We start from the raw sequence: 21525 nt of genomic DNA on the forward strand, positions 1-21525 counted from the left end.
GCCCTAGTTGGAATTCTAGTCACCAAGTTGGGAATCAAGAATAAGTCAATTGAAGGAAAAAATTCTGAAAAACTAGGAAAAATTTGGGCAAGGGCTAAGGCAGTGTAATTATTTCTACTAAGTGATGTTCTCATATTGATACCATCCATACATCCACCAAAAGTAACTACAAGTTAACCACAAATTCAAGGTTTATACTTTATATTGTTCAAAATGTAAAATGATTTAAAATCATGAGTCCAATTAGGATTCGTCAACGATCAAAATTGTCCAATTCAATGCCATCCTCATTTTCCGGTGTTTCATTGGTAAAATAGTTGTTATCATCTTCATCAAGGTTATATCCTCTTACTTGTAGTATATCAAAGTATCTTTCATTTTTCCCCAATTAATCATTAAAGTTCACGATTTCGTCATGAAATAGGTGATTTAATTGTCAAATTCATAAAATTTGTGATTAAATTGGCGAAGGAAAAAAATGTCACATTTTAATTGAAACACGGTTTGCTTTGTATTAATTAGAATGCACAGAGATATTTATGCTTTTAATATGATGGAAAATGAAAAATTATTTTTTGTGAAGCAATCCATTATCATCGTGGTTTCTTTTCTACAGGTATGACGCACTTATGGAGGGTAGGAAGATAGCGTTCAATTTGGGCCCAGACACTGCCTTTGAGATTCGAGATGTTCAGGCTCATGTGCTAACAGATATGCTTGGGTTACCATGAAAACCTACATTGACATGATGGAGACGGGGCCATTCCTCGTTACTAATGTCTATGAGTTCCTTGTGATGCTCCCTAATCTAGAGTTGGATCACCAAAACTGGGAATTTTCTTTCGATAAAAGCCGAGGAACAATATATATATATATATGGATCGTTATTCTTCGGGAGTTTCTCACAGAATGTTGTTTTCTCTCCTTCTTGGATTTTGTTCTCCAGTTGTTCTTTATTTTTAATGGTTAAATCTCATGAATGATTTCAATGTTTTTTTTCTTCCTGTTTCTTTCTTTATTTTGTTAGGTTGAAATCTGTTTGAAGCACTCTCCCTTAACAGCCTTGCATAGACATAGATGATGTAATATACACTAATAAACAGGAAAAATGAGGATTTTGGAGGCTTAAGGAAGGATCTATGGTTGAATTTTATTTTATTTATTCGGGAAAAAAAAATTGTTCGACAAAAAACAGAAAAATACAGCCAATCTTTCTTCAGAGCATTAAAAAAAAAAAAAAGTGGGAGGCTAACGAGCTGGCTTGTGGACTACAAAATTAGTGGTTCCTTGTAGCAGATTTAGATGTAGACTGATACAAGCTAGCAACTTCATTGGCATTGCTGTTGGCAAGATCTCCTCTATAATCTCTTTGCTTCCATTCAGCTTTGCTGCCAAAACAATCACTTCTAGCCACAGCAGGCTATGTCTCTCTTTCATGAAATCAACTTCCAAATTTCATTTTAAAGTTTCACCATTAACATCAAGACTATACATTTGCTGCTTTCTGCATCGCTCGTGTGACCCCTTCTCTCACTCCACTCCACTCCACATCAGCACTCGATTCCTGTCAAGAAATAGATTAAGGGCTGGACACCCCTTGAGGGGATAAAGACAAGCAAGTCAGATAGTAATGATTCATAGTCGAGAACTCTCAGGTGGCAGAGCGAAGCGAGGGCGGACACGATGAAAATATTATTTCCAAATTTCCCAGCCCAGGGGCAAGTATACGATAAGTAACAAATTACAACCATTATAGCAAGAGAATTAAAGATTTAGAAAGAGAGACAAGTTGACAAATGCCACTCCATTTAGTTCCCATTACAAGTCTTTTGTCATTCTGAATACAGAAAATGATCCCAAGGTGGGTGCTTGACATAATCTTGGCTTTTGTGGGTTCCATATTCTAAGCAGAGATTCAATTTGTTTGGTTCTGCTTCACACGACAATTCTTTATGTTCCTCCTACCACTTGGTATACTTTTCCTTTGTCTGGCTAGAAAAGAAATACATGGATCTAAGATTGTATAGCTCTCTCATTCTTTTCCCATTTGGTTTGATAGACTAGAATTGGCTCCTCCTATGCACCCACTCATCTCAGGATGCTTTCTACCTCCCTCCTGACTGAAGTTGCTGCTGCCATTTTATTAAAGACAAGATCAGATTTTATTCACAAATAATAATGATGAAACAATTTGTTGAAAAAAGAAAATTACTTTTTGAGTCATGATAGAACAAGAAAATACTGATGCAATTGAATGGTCTACTAAGAAAGAAACTCTTCTCTTAGACTATAGCGCGCGCCATGCATGCAAGAGAGAGTGGGGTTGGAACACAACATCTTTGATAGCTCCGACACTATGTAAATCTTCTAGGTGAAGAATTCAGCCATAGGAATGATCATAAGAGCAACTCCAAGGGGAATATCCAAAATGACTAGCCATTCCATTATGGATAGTTTGAATATTCAAGGGATATGCACTCCAACCGTGCTATCCATAAATATTTTAATGTTCTTTTAAAATGTAATGGAGATGACTAGTGCGTTGGAGACCCTTAAAATCCAAAAGGACTAATACAAAATAGTAGTTAAGAGGTGGAGAGTCCAAACTTGTCAAACAAAAAATGGATAATGAAAATCCCACTCTCCAATGGAGAGTGCGTTGAAGACGCATATTGGATTTGGCTCTCCAAAACGGCAGTTGAGAGGGGATGACGAGTAAGATGGAGAGTGCGTTGGAGTTGCTTTAAGCACTCCAACCATACTATCCAAAGTAGCCATACATTAATATTTTAATATTTTTAATTCAACCTAATATTCAAATAAAACCCAAATTCATCACCAAAATGGAAATCTTGCTATCCGAAATTCAAACTTCATAGTCCCTTTCACTAAAATTCAAAATTGAAATAAAATTTCAAATCTAGTTCTCAACTGGAAAAATGCAAAATCCTTCCCTCCAAAATTTAGAATAAATTTATAAAAATGATCATTTCCTATCTCATTCACCTAGCCCTACATCTTCTCTCTGTATTCAACACCATTTTCTCTCTAAATAGCATTCTTGTTATCCAGACATTTTAAGAGATATCCTCAATTTTGACGATGACTGATGATGATTTAGAGGTGTTAACTAGGATAGTCATAGAAAAAACAGAAATTGGCTAGCTAGCTAGAGACGAATGATGTGTCGTGGTGGTTCCATTCCCGACCACATTACCATTCATCATAGTAGACTTAAATGTCATGAAAGACTCTATCGCGATTATTTTGCTAAATATCTTATATATTCTTATCATCAATTTCGGAGGAGATTTCAAATGAGTCATCCTCTTTTTTGCCGAATTCAAACTGATTGAAGCTAACGATCTATACTTCGTCTAAAGAAGTGATACCCTTAGGATTCTCGATCTGTCTTCTCTTCAGAAGATAACAGTCGCATTTGAGATGTTTGCTTATGGAACACTGAAAGATTCTATGGACGAGTACATACGGATTAGAGAAAACACCACCATATAAAGTCTAAGAAGGTTTGTGAAAGTTGTTGATACAATATTTGACGACAAAAACATGAGGTCACCAAATACTAATGACATCACTCGATTGCTAGCAGTTGGCAAACCCATGATTTTCTTGAAATGTTAGGAAGTATTGATTGTATGCATTAGAAATGAAAGAATTATCCAACAGCGTGACAAGGGATATTTATTAGTCACATCCGTGAACCGACAATAATTCCAAAAATTGTGGTTTCATAGGATCTTTGGATATGACATGCCTCCTTTGGGTTAATAAAATCGCTTAATGACATCAATGTGCAAGACCGATCTCATATATTTGCTGAACTTGTAGAAGGATATGCCCCCGTCAATTATATGATTAATAGGCATGACTACATGATGAGATTTTGTGTGTCTGATTATATTATTCTGACATGGTCAACATTTATAATAAAAAAAGTTCATATTCATAAGATTTGAAGAAAAAACATTTTGTTGCAAAGCAAGAGTCAACAAGGAAAGATGCAAAATAGGAATTTGGGTGTCCCAAGCACGTTTTGCAATCGTGTGTGAACTAACACAATTTTTAGATGAAAGAACACTTGCAAATATTATGAAAGCATGGATAATAATGCACAACATTATCATTAAGAATGAAAGAAATACTAATGATTATAAATTTGATGCAAATCCGCTTGTATCAGTCTTGTATGCACGTACAATCAATTGGTAGATTTCATTAAAATCCATCGTGGCATTAGAGACAGAGGAGCACATTCTCTCAATCGGATCTTATCAAGTACTTGTAACAACGACATGACCAAGAATAAAAAACTAGTATTATGAAGTTTTCAAGTATCAAGTATTTTCAGGAATAGGAAACTTATTGTGATTTGAGTTTTCCAAGTACCATGAATTTGAAATTTGCATTTTAACTTAAATTTAAAAATTATATTATGATTAATAAAACCAATTTAATTTCTCAAAATACAATAAACTACACATTTACTAGAAATACAACTAAATTAGTATTATGATTAATAAAACCGATTTAGTTTCTTGAAATACAACTAAATTAGTATTATGATTAATAAAACCGATTTAGTTTCTTGAAATACAATAAACTACACATTTACAAGAAATTAAAATCTTTTTTTTTGTAAGAATCTCTATCTTAAGGCTGTTATAATGGTGTGCAGTGATCGGGTCCATTGTAGTAGTGTCAATTTGCATTATTCACTCCTCGTAAGTATCTAGTTGAAATCTTTCAACCTCAATCGCTAATTTTTATCATGTTGAGCTAATGCTTCCTCGTGTAGTTTGGCTCCACTACGTCCCAATTCCATCTTCTTTTGCATGTATTGATCCAAAACGAATGTTGAAACCATGCCTTGAACGCTTTCCTTGCCTCTTTTATTTTTAAGCACCTTCTTTGAGGTCTTTCTGCCCAATGACCGGTCTAGATTGGTAGAGGGTTCACTCTCATCCTTTTAAATTAAGTGAATGGGGAGTTCTAGGAGAAAATGAAGCAGAACTCACATTGCTAATGAAAGAATCACCAAATTGAAAATCCCGCTTCATGACAAATTATTATGGTTTAAAGATTCAGAAGTTTCAAATATAAGCTTATGATGTGAGAACTAAAACAAGATTGTACCTTTCATACATATTCAAGAGGCAAATCAAATTGAAAGAAAAACGTAAACAAGTTCTGCTAAAGCAAAGAACAATGAAAATAGTTTGAGATTAAAATAGAGAAAACGAGAGTAGAAGAACATGTAGAGTAAGTAGTTTATGAAGAAACATGGAGAAGAACACACACAAGGAGTCTTTCTTTGGGAATTCTTAAACAGCTGGTATGATTCTCAGCTGCTCTTTTCATGCACAAATTATGGATCACCCCTAATTGTTGTCCTCTTTGTTTGAGGGATGAGGAGTCTGTGGATCATATTCTAATTCATTGCTCTTTCTCTTCTATTATTTGGTCTTATTTTCTTAGTCGGTTTTGCATCTATTGGGTCCTTCCTTGTAAGTTTTCCTCCCTGTTAGTTGAATGGGCTAGTAATGACTTTAATTCCAGAAAAAGACTTCTATGGGCTATGCTTCCCTCGGCTATTGCTTGGGGGGTTTGGAACGAGAGAAACAACAGGGTGTTCAATAACAAGAATAGAAAATCGCATGCAAGCTTTTTGGAGATTTTGGGTTATTTGTACCTTTGGTCAAAACAGTATAAAGAGTTTGCAGGATTCTCTTTCGATGATTTTGTCTTTAGATGGAATGACCTTTGTAATTAGAGATGTTTTTTTATTTTTCTTCTTTTTCTTCTTCTTGTCCTTTGTGAGGCCTCCTCGGCCTCCTTGTATTTGGGTTTTCTTGTATTTGTTTTCCTTTATCAATATATTACACTTTTCAAAAAAAAAAAAACCGAACTTTATTTTAACCAGAGTCAGTGATTGAGAGAAAGAAGAAAAGACAAATGAGTTTGAATGAAGAACCGCAGAGGAGATCAATGTGCAGCTTAGAGTAGATGGAGTGAAGAATCCATTTTGATTTCAGATGTTTCTTTCTTGCTCAGGTGTCATAAACACAGCAACAAAGAGAAAAAGTATGGGCTTCTACTGGATTTAAACAACATCAAACTCCATGAGAGTTTAATACTTTAATGGATATTTGAAAATTCCTTGAAAAAACTAACTATTAAGAGAGAAGGAGTGGCTTTAATTGAATTTTTTTGAAGAAGAGGAGCTGCAGAACTATAAAGAAGAAGCAAACCCATTGGAATCTCAGTAGTTCTTTGTTTGGAGATTAAGTTAACAGGTTACCAGAACTGGCTGCAACCCAGGAAGCAGTCAAAGATTAAAAAAATGGTTTCTTTCTAATTGAATTTGCTTTGAAACTATAGAATTGTTTCTCTTCACAGTTCCCAGGTGTTTTTTCTCTGCAACTGATTCTCTTGGAAGAACCAAAACTTTTGATTTTTATAGGAAAAAGAACAAGTACCTCTACAGCCATGGACCTACCTCAACGATCATTAAATCCTTTGGAGACAAAAATGGAGATTCCCAATCTCCATCTCCAAAATGGTTATTGAAAACCCCACTCTACAAAATTGAGAGGGGGGGTGGACAGTGCGATGGAGACCCATAAAAGGGATTTAATTCTCTAAACAGTTGAGGGGGGATAGAGAGTGGGATGGCTTCTGTGTTGGAGTTGCTCTAAGTCATAACCATTTGGACAATGGCTTCTATTTGATGGCTCCTACTACATAAATTTTCTAGGTAAAGAATTCAACCATTTGAATGATCATTGGTCAAAAGTTTGGACAATAGCCTCTTTATGCACCACACTTTAAGACAATCCAAATGAATGGGTCATATAATTTATAACTGTAATGTTTCATTACCATGGATCAGGATTCATGTTAGGAGATGGCAAAATTTTACACCAGCTGCCAACATGATGTAACCCTCCTCTAGGCTTGCAATCAGCAATCTAGTGTTAAAAAAACAGAACAAAAAAAAAGAAAAGGAAGGGATATAAACTATATGGGGAAGACAAAAAAGGTCGTGGATTGCATTATTGAGAGAATTTGGAGTCAGTTGAATAAAAAAAAACATGGTTTTTGTCAATATCGAATGTAGGAGCAAGATTTGTTCAGCTGACCCTAGATACTGGGATAAGGATTTTATGATGATGATGGTTCATCACCATCATCATCATAGCCTTTACCCAACAATTTTTTAATTGGGTGCAAAAATCTCAACCTCACCTAACCCTCCTCCAGGCTTGAAATCAGCAACATAGTGTTTTTTTTTTTTTTTTTTCAAAGAAGAAAAAAAACAAAAAACAGTATACAAGCCGAGGAAGACCAAAAAGGACCGTGCACTGCGATATTGAGAGAAAACTTGAAGAGGCTTGAACTAACAAAAGACATGACTTTTGTTAATATTGAATGTAGGACAGTAGGAGCAAGATTCATTCAGCTGGCCCTAGATATTGGGATAGGGCCTTGATGACGATGATTTATTATCGTTATCAAACGCCTTTACCAAACTATTTTTGAACTGGGTTCAAAAATCTCATTCTGTGGTTTCATTCTATCAAGCACCATATCCATATTCCAAGGAATCATGGTGCCATGGTCTTCGACCCCTGCATGATCTACGAACATTTCCACTCAATGAGATGAGGATATGTCTATTCATCTATGTCCTTGCTTGAAATGGGTGCAGATTTGAAAAACGATTCTAGTCTCTAGGGTTTGCCAGGAGGTCCTAATGCCTCCTTTTTTCCTCTCACGGGAGTTCTTTCACAAAGCGTTTCTTGGAACCGAAGAAGGGGCTGGGGACATTCACACTTGGAGAACAAGGTGGCATGGGAGCATGCACATGTTAGGAAGTAGAGGGTGTAACGTTGTCTTGCAGCGACAAGAATAATTGTAGAAATAGAATTATTAAAATTCAACTGTTAAATTTATACAATTAAGCAAACCAAGAACTAAGTCTACCAAAAAACTAATGAAGTGGGTGAATAATTATAATGATTAAGTTGAAATATGCAACATACACTTCAACTTGATAATGGAAAATGCAATAGAAACAAATAAACAGATGAACATGTGAAATGGAGCCTAAGTTCACACCATAATAAATTGACATCCATCATCATTTAATATGAAGAACTAAATTACAATAAATAAAATTATAAAGAAAGGGTAAGGGGCCTGGCATGGTGGGATAGGAGAATCCCGTCAGGCAATTTCTTAACTTATTATAAGAAATGAATGGTCGTTTTGAATTTTAAGCATAAGCAGTAACTCCAAACTCTCATATTATATAAAATCATTTAGAAAGTGGGCTGTTATCAAACAATAAAGATTTGAAGAAACAAGCTCCCTGAAAACTATAACAAGAACTGCAGCTAAACTAGCAACTCAAAGAACCCTATATTACTTGAATCAGTGAAAAAAAGTACATTTCACAACAATACTTTTGTTTAGGATGAAAAAAGAAATGCCCAAAACAGTACCTGAGTTGCATAGACTGAGCTTTCAGCAAGGAACTTGACGAACTCTTGTTTTTTAGAGTCGAAATCGCACCTCACATGGTTCAATAACATTTCCTCTCTCTGCATATCTTCAGAAATTCTTTCCTTTTCCCATTTCATAGTCTTGATCCGGTCCTCAGTTTCAATGTAGTCCACAGGTAGAATTGATGTTCCAGAGCTTATTGGGAATCTCACCTCTACTTCTTTCCTATACCATTCATGAATGAAAGATGTAAGAACAAAAAAAAAAAGCTCAATTAAATTGGTAATTAAAGAGCTACCATAATTTTGGTAGGTAAAGGTAAGGAACAGGAACACCAATATTCAAAAATGAACAAAGCTGAACAGGAGAGATTTCAACAAATATGAACGCAATTAAATGGGTAACTAAAGAGCTTATAGATGTTTTTATAGGACAGGTTTGATCTATACAACTCCCTCATGCAACTATATTCCAGAGGACATGTTCACAATATTGCAACCATGAATCAAATCTAAGAACCAATAACTAAGTTCAAAAAGCAAATCCGAAACCCATAATCATATGCTACAATGATAATAGACAGAACCTCGTACAAAAAAACGTAATAAAAAAATAAAAATCGCTCTATTAGTTTTGTTACAGACTAGCTACTTACCTATAACCAAGGGAAAACACACCAGTACTCCTAATCATCCCACCATCTAAAGATAGGGCTCCATCGCTTATACAAGGAAGGGCAAGTTGCATTTCAGCTCTGGTTCTATATACTTGCAGGCGAGAGAAAAGGCTGTAGAATAGAGTCTCCCGGAGGCCATGTCCACCGACTGTGAGGCAATATAAATTCATACTGTCCAAATTGATCATATTCACAGCAAACCCGAGAAAGCCAGGTGGACACTCTCCACTGGGTAATCTTGGTTTCAGAAGAGCAAGCCTCCGTTGTGGGTCATCAGCTACAAAATTACCAACATAGGGTCTGCACAAAAAACCCATATTTAGAATGATTCCGAGCAATTCTTGCCCAAAACATGAAAGTACCAGGTTCTTGCCTTAAATCTTCAAGACAAATGACTAGAAATCGGCCATCCATGGATCTTCCAATAGAAGATCCAAGGCCACTAAGACCAGCACTGTTATTGATTCTGCCTTCACGATCATACATTTCAAGAGCTTTAACACCTTCATATGTCTTGCATACAATTGCCATCATAGTCTCCAATCCTAAGTACTCCGAGAAAATACTGGGTATTGACGTTAGAAACAGTAACATGTCAGGCCTTAAACCCAATATGCTGGATGGTTCCACAGCTGGGAGAAACCAACGAATGAATTATAGACATCAAACTGACCTGCTAAGGTTATCGTCATCTACTTTACCAAGTGTAGCAACGATACCCAACACATCCTTAGTCAATGGTAGATCCGATGTCTGAGAAACAAGTCGAGTTTTCAGCTGGCACAATATACTGGCTGCAGATTTCTCCTGCTGCAATATTTGCTCAATTGTGTCCTTCTCGGTCTGGAAGTGCTTAAGATTCCCATTTTCCATTGAAGATACATTTGATGAATGATACTTCCCAAGCTTAACTGAGAGAATATGTATGTTAGCAAACAAAATATATGAGACAATTGAATCTAAAACATTATTTTCTATACATGGAACAAAGAAAGCATATTAGTAGTTAGAGCAACTCCAACGGGGATACCCATCATGGGCTTATGGATAGCCACTTTTGATATTCATGGGGTATGCACTCCAACCGTGCTACCCAAAAAAGGCTATCCATAAATATTTGAATTTTTTTTTTTTTAATTCAACCCAAATTCCAAACGGTCTGAAATTTTAATATTTTTCAGCCAACTGTCTGAAATTTTTCCCCTCAAAAAAATGGAGACCCCTATTTTGTTGACTTTGCATCCTCAGTTTTCTCATCAAATTCAAGATGAGTCACATTAGCACTTGATAGTAAATTAGTTGACTAGAAAATAATAAGGGGTAGAAAGATACCTTGCAAATCAAGAATAGATTCATCTAAGTTGTCTGTCTGAGTCTTCAGAAATCTCAGATTTTCCTGATGACGCTTGATTTTCAGTCCTAGCTTTTGCATATCATCCTGAAGTTTCTGCAATAATTAAATTAGTGAGAGGTTAGTTAAGGTTGACCAGTTGACCTCTTCCTACTCGAGACACAGAAACTCTGATCTTGGTTATAACCATTGATAACACCCATTAAAGAACATAATACCTCAAAAGGGCATGCAGAAAAGTAGAAAATTTCAAACCTTGGAATGACTGACGATAGATTCTGCCTTAAGGTCTCCATTTTGCATTTCACTGCTTGGGATTGCGCGGGGGTCAGTCCAATCCAAAGGCTTCAATATTAATGGTTCTTGGGCAGATAATGCATTTGAATGAACTGGAAGCTGGACACAAATGAAAACAAGAAGTTTGTTTGTATGCATATCCTTTAAGAAGCAACAAACGTCAATATAAGACACTAATTACACAAATTACCCCCAACCAAACTTAAGCGCCACAGAAACAGCCCAATTACTTAATGTTCATATCATTGACGCTCAAGAGACTACATGTTGGACACATTGGTATGGTACAAAAGGAAATGATATTTGTTTGTTGTGTCCGTCATTTTTGTGAAGGACAAGCTTTGGAAGAACAGCTCATACCTTTGTCAAGACTACTCTCATGCAACTAAAATATGGGTAAGAATAATGCTGAAGTGACCTAAAGATTGTACCTCACGTCGCACATTGAGATATTAGTCAGAAGCATCTATGGTTCCTACACACTTTTACGTCAGGATGTGCAATATGAGGTACAATCTTGAGGTTCACTCCAGCACGACTATTTGGGCAAAGCCACAAAACAACATTACCATCAAAATAACATTTTCCGATACTAAACTCAAACAATTACTTTTGAAGAGAGACAACGAGATTTGGTAAACTTCTTTTGCGATAAAACCACAGAGAAGCAATGTGCCTTTATAATTATCGTACTAATGGTGCTTAAGCACATTGGAAATTCACAATTTTCTGCATAAAACTCTGAATTTTTACGTTGTTGACGCTGAAAGTCATCTTATGACTATAATTTAACTTGACTGTATGTAAGATTGTCATCTCTCATGTTGATTCTCTAACCAAGAGTTATCATAGTTTTCACATACAGGGCGAACTTGTGCAAGCAATCCATAACGAATTCTCCCAAATTTCTCTAATCCCCCAAATGACAAAAACCCATTTCTCCAAGCTACCATTAAAAATAGAGAAACAAGACAAAGGAGCATTTGTAACCCTAAATCTTCTCTAGTGTCCACTCTACTTCGCTCCAACCTCGACAACTCGTACAATCTAAAAATCACTCCTTTTTACACTAAATGTAACCCTAAAAGTCACCATTTTTCCCCAATTGAGTTCTTAGAAAGTATGAAATTTTTATCGAAGATGAAATGCGACATCAAAACCCTAACACTTCGGATTTTCTACTCTACTTAGAGTCTTAGATGAGAGAATGAAAGGTTGATAGAAAGAAACCTGATGGTTATTTGGTTGAAACATAGCTGAAATCAGGAGTCAAACTTCGGACGAACTCGCACTCCAGTCCGGAGAATATTTTGCTTGAAACGCCCCAAAACAATTTTTACAGAATAAATTTGCTAACCATGGTGGGTCTGATAGGATACTTTACTGGGCCCATCTAGTAATCGTGCGAGTCTATGCCCAAATAATTATGGGCCGGTCTGGGCCTGACCATTAATCAGGCTGTACTTGGTCTAGAATCTTGAGGGAGATTTGCACTGGGTTCTTGCAGGCCAATCTCAAACCTGGCGTGGGCCCATTGATAGTCGAGTCTCGGACATTTTTGTGTGCCAAGCTTTAAGTTTGTCCATGGATATCCATTTAACCGAATGGAATCGGAATTGAAAATCACAATTCCGATTCTCTTTTATTGGAATCAATTAAAATCAGGTCTAAAATGAAATTGAATCAATAAGAACCGATATCAAAACCGTTAAGTTCTATCCAATAGATACACACGGGTACTCGTACTTGGTACAATTTATTTTGCCATTTCTTTTCATGATTTAAAACTATTTTTTTATTTTAAAATAAATATTTATTTTATAAAAAATTTCAATTTTTCATATAAATTATCAATTATAGTTTAAAATGAGTTATTCTTTAAAATTTAATTACTTTTAACTAAGATAAATTTTTATTTAAAAAAAAAATTAATTAGTATTTTTAATATGATAAAATATAACTAAATTAATAATTTTATTGAAAATATGTTAATTTCTTGATAATATGTTAATTTTTATTTATGTACATTGATTTGAAATTTTTTTTCCTCAGTCAATTCTTGAGAATGGAATTGATGCATACCCATGATTTTTTACTATTTTGATTCAAATTCCATTTATTTTGAAATCGGACTTGAAACAGATAAAAACTGAAATCGAATTAAATATAATGATTGTAATTCTAAGTTCAAAGGTACCAACCCGAACAGAATCATCGAAACCCCTACTAAGCTCATGTGGTCGATCAAGAGCAATTGAGTGGGCCCAAAAAACTTGCAACTTGCCACATGGCAGTTCAGGGAAGGTGACGTGACGTCAACCCTATTATTTGGGGGGAGTGATGAGGCAAAGAAACATACTACACAATGTATAGTAGTTGAGAGCTATACATACAGCTACAATTAGTTCGTCTTTCCTGATCCTGCCACGTTGTGCACGTGACTATCTGTCAATAAACTATGCGCCGACGTAGGATTTATTATATAGCGACATTTTTTGCAATTTTCTTTCAAGTGGGAGTCGGGGGCTAGTTGATAATGTACGAACAGGTAATATTATATATATATATATATAGTTGTACTCATCCTTATCCACTATTATTTTCTCGTGATGCGTGTCAGATCCGCAATCATTAAGTACACCTCCCCCCCACATGAGGTCTGGTCCTGAAGTCCAAGAACTCACAAGTCACATCTTTATCATTAACAGAAGAAAGATAACATCAGCCAAGCCAAGGATTCCATGTGCTGACTTAACCGTCTGATTGACTCACTTTCTATTCTTGACCAATCATCGAAAAAGGCTAATGTACAACAGTACAGGATAAAAGTCTACTAAATGGACGGTCCTTAGCACACTATCATCAATTATTTCTTAGCAGTTGATAGAGATGTTGGATAATGTAGGGCCACTGAAGTAGAGATATTGGATTGGGGTTTTTCCAACGGGAATTGGGATGACTTCAAAACTCAGGGATGTTAGAAAGTTGAAAAGGATTTTAATTTAGAATTATGATAATATGACGTTTTTGTTTTTATTATTTTTTTTTTGTACGTTTCCCTCCTTTGTAGAATCATAGAACCATTGCTTCGGGATTCACAAAAACATATATTTATGATTTTAGTTGATTTTGTGAAAAGAGCGTAAAAAAGAAGCAGCGTAGGATTACGACTCTTTAATTTAAGATTCTCTTTTACTTTTCTATATTGGGGACTGTGTTTTATTGAAAAAGAAAAAAAACATTAGGAAGGACCAAGAATGGGTACAAATGCAAAACGAGTGTTGATTTTTAAACTAGAAACTTTTCACTCAATCAATACTCGTAACTATTAAGAGTGGGCACCTGGTTGATGTGGTTGACTTAGAGTTTTTCTTTAGAGAATTTTGAGTTGGAGTTGAAATGAACTCTATTATTTGGTTGTTTGTAAAAAAATATTATTTTCAAAAAAGACCAACTTTTCGTAATCTCTTATGTCTTCTTTAGTTTCAATCATTTTGAAGGGGAAAAAAAAAAAGAACACATTACTCTTGCCAAAAAAAAATCTATGCCTCCAAAATTATATGAGAAGATTTGATAGTAAAAGAGAAGGTGTTGTTATTTTAATGTGAAAACATCTTGAGAAGAGACCAAAATAGTTTACAATGAACAATTCTTTTTAGGTGAAATAGAGTCAGCCAAATTGATTCGTAAGTAACCCCAAGTGATTGGCCTGGGGGTAAGCCAAGCCTTGATAAACTCCTTAGGAAGGGTAGGTCAAGTGTTTGAAACCCTATGAAACAATGAATTCCTTGGGACTACCCTCTAGGGTCTATTCGACCCTCAACTCAATAAGTTGAATGTAGGACTTGGGTTAATGTGTTTGACCGTAGCATTAATCTTACTTTAAGGGGTGGGGATACCCATGATAAACAAAAATAAAAAATAAAAAAAATTGATTCATAGATCAAAACTTATAAAACACAATGAAAGGCTGCAACTTAGGTGGGTTGGCCCGAGCTCAACTGTTTGATGGGAGATTCATGGATGAGTTATGTAAAACATGAGTTGAGCTTAGTTTATAATAATTCAACCCGACCACAGTTTGGTTTGAGGGTTCGGCCAATCCAACTCAACCCAACCCTAAGGCTATATATTTATCTATAGATATTTTTATATAATTATTTTTATTTTTAAAATATTTTTTAATTATTTCTCATTTAAGAGATAATAATTTTTTATATATAAATAATTATACTTCTTGTTTATATATATTACAATCAAAAGAAAATTAGGCTTGTTCAATGAGTCCAACTTGTCGAAAACTACCTAACTTAAGCTAACCAAAGTTTAGACACTCAAGTACAATTGAGCTTAGGTTAATGAGATTAGGCTCAGTGACGCTCGGATTGGGGGCTTTGCCACTTAAATTGAGCCTAGCTCTACCTTCCAACCTGTCCAACTCTCCAAGGTTGCAACCTTAATAGAATACATGATATAGACATTTTATGGACCACAAGATAAGATTTTTTTGAATTAAACGCTCTAGGGCAAGTTCCTTAATTTGTTTCTCTTTTCTTTAAAGCAAACTAATGTGCTTTTATTCTTTCACCAACCTCATTTTGTGGATTTGAAATCTTACCCTAAATCTTGAGATTTTCCTAATAGAGTTTATTCTAATAATTTATTATTGAGGTGGTGACTCATCATTTGTTTCCTCTTTTTTTTTTTTTCCCCAAGATTTCAGATACCTTAAATCCTTTATTACTCTATTCTTTCAAGATTAGAGATACCTTAAAATCCTTTATCATAAAAAGATGAAAAAGAAATGTCCAAAGGGTTTGAGAACATCTCTCTCTCTCTCCCTCACTCTTTTTCCTTTTTCTGTTCAAGTTTTGAAAAAGCATTAAATACTTGCACAACAAGGTTTAAAAAGATTTGGTTATCATTACAACTTACTAATGATGGGCTCACTTTTTTTAACATTATCACCTAAATATTTTAAGGGTTTTCTTACCCCTTAAATACACCTTACTCCTTTGAGATAATTTTTGGTAAAAAAAAATTTGAGGCTAATTTTAGTACAAAAATCAACTCCAAAGTATATTTAATGAACTTTTATCTGTATGTTAACAAAACCCATATTTTAAATAAGACTAGTAACGTGGTGATGGTGGGAATTGTACCCAATTCTATGGTATCATGATCCTTGTTAGCAACTCGAAATATAATAAAAATTCAATACATGAAAAATTCAAATTTTATTCGATTTTTTAAGTTGCAAAAATTTGATAAACATAAAGTATGTGGCATATGCTTTATACATGTATTGTCTATCTTATTTCAAAATTTCGATAATATGATAATAATGATGAAATTGATGATGTTAATGGTGAAGGTGATGATAATAATGATAGTAGTGATAATAAGGACATTGAGGTTATTACTACATTGATTTATAAAAGAAGATTGAAGTCAAGAGATAAAACATTATTTTGAAAAATTAAGGTGATATCTCAAATAAATGTATGAAAATGACATTTGTCACCTAAAAATGTGGATTCCTTTAAAATTTTGAATCATGACAGTTTCAAAGTAAAACTTGTGTTATATGTTTACAAATTACATGTTTACTCTTTACAACATACAACAAGTTACAATGACATTTTTTTTTATAAAAATTCATACAAAACATGTTTTATTCTTTTTTAACTTAAAAATGAAAATTGAAAATACAATTTAATTTAACATTTGTATTTGAATAATTTAATTATCAATCTTGATTAAAAAAAGCTTGAACATTTGGAACTATAGAGAAACAAAGACTAGAAACTGTTTCGGGAAAACTTTCAAAACAGTACCAACAATCATCTGTATTATATTTCAGGAAATTTTTTTTTGCATTTACAGCTGATTTTGCATTGTACCAAATAGGCCTTCATCATTGTAAGGGGGGGGGGGGGTAAAAAAACGGATGAATTTATTTCTAAGAGCTCGACAAAAATTAAATGCGACGGAAGACAGGGACAAAAGAACATTTGAACTACACAAGTCCACTTGTTGCATCAAACACAGCTCCACAACCGTCTTCGTACCAAGAGAAGAAATATGAGGTCCCCATGGTAGAAGAAATATGAGGTCCCCATGGTAGAGGTAACAATTTCTATGCCATCCTGCCCAACTGAACTTTACTTGTATACCTGAGGGACCACGCACCTGAAAAGGGCTACTGTAGGAGAACTAGATTCCAGTTTATACCCATTAACAACCTTACGATATGGGAAAAAAAGGCGAAAGACAAGTAAGTTAAATAATGCAGTAGATACCTATCAATCCAAGAGTAATCCATGTAATTTTAGAGAAAATGCGAAAGACAAGTAGGTTAAATAATGCAGTAGATACCTATCAATCTAAGAGTACTCCATCTAATTTTAGAGCCCACAAAGCTCGTTTGAGACGTGTTACCATGTTCACACCCTTATTAAGCTTTTACCTAAACTTATGGACCTTTGTGTCACAATCGTCGCTGATGTGTTCACGCACCAACCTATACACACACACACACACACACCCACACCTTTCTTGTCCCATTTAATCTTGATGAAAATCCTTGATTCCAACTAAACCCTTCTTTTCAACACTGTTGGAGATGTTTGAGGAGACAAAAACAATCAAATTTGATGAAAGTCAAATATTGGATACCACAAGAGGCAAAAAGAAGCTAAAATAAACCATTATAAGATCTGAAATATTCAAGAATCACAATTTAAAAAAATAAAATAAAATAAAAATAGAACAATTTATATTAAAATTCATTGGAGATTTTGTGGGAACAATAAAACATATCCCGGTACATACTATCAAATTTCAAACTACAAGATCTACAAAATTACTTTCAGTAACCCTCACAGTAGGTAGGAGAAACAAATTACCTTGGAAAATTACGGAATATTGCCACCCTTCTCAGATGCTTCTCTTTGGATGACTCTTGCAAGAAGCAAACATGTTTTCAAACAAACAATTGCACCTGAATTTTCCAATCCAAATATCTTTGCAATCTTTCATGATTATATAGTATTTTTCCAAGGTTGGAATGTCTGTAGTAGTTAAAATACTTTTTTTTTAAAGGTAGTAGTAGTTAAAATACAGCATCTGAGAGGCACAAAATTTGAAAATATAAGAAAAAACAGATGAAGATTGAAACCCAAAATTTTCCAAACTTCTATACAAGTAACCATGATGGAAAATGGGTTAACTTACAGATTAAGTAAGATTCCTCAATTTGCATGAATAACATAATCAACATTGAAGATTTGTCCCAAAAAAATTGGGAATGTGTATACATAAAAATACTGAAGACATCACCACGACTGCGTCGACCATAGTACAAGTAATGTTCTATTGTAATAAGTCCTACTAACCGTAAATTATAATACCCTGCAAGAGCTTTTCAATGGATTCCATTCTGTAAATAAGACTTACAACTATGGCTACAAGTTGTTGGTTTCACGAGAAAATGCGGCGACCAACTTGTCTTTGGTCAGCTGTTCAGATCCTTGAGGCTTGACCACAAATGTGTGGAATACTGTATCATTGCCCATGGAGATCTTCGACTCCACCACAGTTACATGTGTCTCTTCGAATGCTTGTAACACTTTCGATACTGGGTGAGTATCAAATGGGCATCTTACTTGCACAATAACCTCATCATGGATGGCTTGAATGTCGATGTGTGGGAGACATTTTCTACTCTCAGCAGCTGAATTTGCCTCTGAAGCCAATGCATCTCTTGATGGATTGCTAAACTTGTCTCGCTCAGACTCCATTTCCTTGAGCTTGTTTTGAAGATCGTTGATGTAGGTGATGGCATCACCGAGTAAGGAGGCTTTGTCCATCTTGGAGATGTTAGGCACCACGGCTCGCAATGCGTAGAATCGTTGGTTAAGCTTCTCCCGCCGCTGTCGCTCTGCCTCAACATGGTTGAGGGGTTCCTCTCTTCCATTCGCAGGCTTCCTACCCCGCTTCCTCGGCCTTTGATCATCAGTCGCGACAGATGGTTCTTCTTTGCATGATCCCTCAAAATCTGAGTGTTCTGTTTCGACAAAACTTGGTCTTGAAGTCATCCCCACTTCGAAATCAATTCGTTTCCGCTGCTGCTTTTGTTTCAACTGGAAGTCCTCCTTGAACCCATTAGTATGATCAAGTGATCGATGTGCAGGGTCCGTATCATTGCTGATCATCATAATAGTCTTACCAAACTTCTGTGAATTGTTAGCTGGGGTTCGCGAACCAAAAACATCTGTTATCGTCATCCCTTGTTTGACACCTTGAATCGGTGGCCAATTCAAACCATGAAGACCATTCTGATTACCATTAGAATATACCTCCCATGGTCTCTCTGCCGCCTTTGCCACAATGTGATTCTCATCAAGCCGAGACCGACTTGGGTTCAGATTCTGCCCAAAAATCTTGGGGTATTGTTCTGGTCGCCCATTTTCAACTTTCTTCTCATTCATTATTGATGCAACTGTCGTTGGCTTGATCTGGATGTTTGAGGAGACTACAGAGAAAATCGATCTTATCGATTGTAACACCTCAAGATTCTCCGGAATGGATCTTACTGACCCCAATTCAACAACCCCAGTTTCAATGGGGATGAGAATTACAGTCTTGATTCTAGCGGACCTCGAAAGGAAGGATCGGACACAGTAATCGGATGGCGACTTCAGGGTGTCAGATAGCCAAATGTGTTTCCCGGATCCAAAAGCCTTACCAGGGGCACCTTGCCCCCGAGGGAACGAGAAGTACATGGATGCGAGGAAGAACATCTCCATGTCTGTAATTCGGTCCAACCCATTCGCATAATTATCCTCATCAGATCCCCCGAAGAACATGTGAAGCTTTTGAAGTACCCATTTTCTCATCCTCTGTTGGGTTTCCTCCTCGAGAATATTGGTGGCATCTTCGGATTCCTCCACTTGGTTCGGCTCTCTGCAATACCCATCTCCCCAACCTAGAACCAAATCCCCAGATTTCGACCTAGAAATCTGCCAGAAGATCGAATAGTTCCAACTAAAATTCGAAGTGTTAGGGCTTTCTACAAGCTCTGAAAGCTTGTTTTGAAGGTTTGGATCGCTCCCCACGGCCGTAAACAAACCTTCTGAAGATACAGTGCTCGTTAAGTACTCGAAAGCTCGAGCACCCAAAACAGCAGCAACCATGGTCTTCTCCTCATCATTCCAAAACCCACAACCCATTCCCATCTCCATCTTCAACCCCAAAAACCAGAAAACCCAAAGAAACCTTAAAATTTGAACCCAAAACCAAGATTTAAAAAAGAAAAAAAAAATCCTACAAATTTCGAACTTCAAGCTCTGTTCTCAAACCCAACATATTCACCCAAAAAATCAATAAAAACCTCACTCTGTTCCTCTCCCTCCTCCATCACACTAGTTCAGATCTTACAATCTATAAAACAAAATTTCTGATTTATCTACCCAGATGTAGAACTCCCAAAAAAAAAAACCGGGAAAAAATGTATAAAATCTCTGACTGTAATTCAAATTACGAAAAACAAGAACACACATATAACATTTGCGAGCGAGATTCAAATATAACGCAAAAGTTTGCAGTGCTGATTAGTGTAAACTTTTCCACAAAAGCAACGGTCGAACGGTCGAATTCAGTTGGTTGAGAGGGATTTTTCGCCGGAAATTAGCGGTCTACAGAAACCAAAACAACGAATCCTAAAAATTCTTCTCTTTCTTTTTCACTCTTTGCGTGTTGTTTCGTTGTTTGTTTGGTCTGTGATGTTAGCCAAAGCATAGACCTCTCTCTCTCTCTTCTCTCTCTCTAACTATATCACGTGGCCCTGGTTAGGTTAAAAAGAAACTATAGTTTAATTTAATTACATCATGGGTTGGAGTGGTCAGTTGTTCGACACGGTTCGTGTTGTTTGTTTTAATAGTACACATGTGAGAATCCGTACGTGTCGATCACAAACACGTGGGTGATCTGAGCTTATTAAATTGGTTATTAGTTGTAGGGTCCACGTCAAACATGTTTTTCTGATCTATTTGATTTTAATGTTTCTTTTTCACATAAGCTAACGAATGGGTCAAACGATTAAAAGCAATCCAACGGATACAAATTAAAGATCAAAAAATGATTTTTGAGAACTGATATGGTCCGTGGATCCGTAAAGTGTGGCTGAGTCAGGGAGGATTGGCTTGAGCGTTTACCGCTTCCTTCACATAAAATTGACTCCTATAAATATATATATTATTATGTCAAATGAATGTTATTTTTCAAGTACCACTAGACTTACAAAATTAGTAAGAATTTCACCCTTATGAAAGGTCCTTGGGCTCACCTCTTGGCATCCAAAACATGATTTGATGCTTGGGGATTGTAGAGCACAAAATTCTATCAATTTAAAAAAAAAGAACTATTTTTCATAGTTGAATTTCATTTTTTGATTAAGGATTTATGTGGAAGTTCAGGTGCCACCCATTTTCAAAAACATTGGACCTAATTCAAAAGAAATTGTTTTTTGAAAAAAATAAATTATGTAGATTTTTCGATAAAACTTAAAGGATTTTGTTATTGGATTTTTGATATGGTAATCCATTTGAGCAAACGACCCTTAGTAAGACTCAAAATCTTATTATGTTAATAAGGAAAGTGTTTCACATATTAT

The 21525-nt window shown here is 35.5% G+C and overlaps 1 protein-coding gene and 1 pseudogene across 3 annotated transcripts; both read right to left on the reverse strand.

Moving 5' to 3' along the window:
• Positions 1-1677: 1677 nt before the first annotated feature.
• LOC147389938 (protein DEFECTIVE IN MERISTEM SILENCING 3-like) lies at positions 1678-12236 on the reverse strand. Of its 3 annotated transcripts, none has more exons than XM_086418309.1 (8): positions 12081-12236; positions 10809-10949; positions 10535-10649; positions 9876-10113; positions 9576-9767; positions 9182-9502; positions 8526-8751; positions 1678-2132 (listed from the first exon to the last, which is right to left on the reverse strand). In XM_086418309.1, exons 1-8 carry the CDS (start codon positions 12102-12104, stop codon positions 2106-2108), a joined length of 1284 nt encoding a protein of 427 aa, XP_086274435.1. In that variant the 5' UTR covers positions 12105-12236; the 3' UTR covers positions 1678-2105. The 3 variants fall into 3 exon arrangements, with proteins under 3 accessions (XP_086274435.1, XP_086274433.1, XP_086274434.1); XM_086418307.1 differs by lacking the exon at positions 12081-12236 and adding an exon at positions 11461-12048; XM_086418308.1 differs by lacking the exon at positions 12081-12236 and adding an exon at positions 11461-12047 and having other exon boundaries at positions 1678-2129.
• Positions 12237-18138: 5902 nt separating this feature from the next.
• Positions 18139-20661, reverse strand: LOC147389939 (transcription factor MTB1 pseudogene; annotated as a pseudogene).
• Between the last annotated feature and the right edge of the window lie 864 nt (positions 20662-21525).

Source organism: Akebia trifoliata, chromosome 12, assembly GCF_017979445.1.
Source record: "Akebia trifoliata isolate Shusen 1 chromosome 12, ASM1797944v1, whole genome shotgun sequence".
NCBI classification, from domain to species: Eukaryota; Viridiplantae; Streptophyta; class Magnoliopsida; order Ranunculales; family Lardizabalaceae; genus Akebia; species Akebia trifoliata.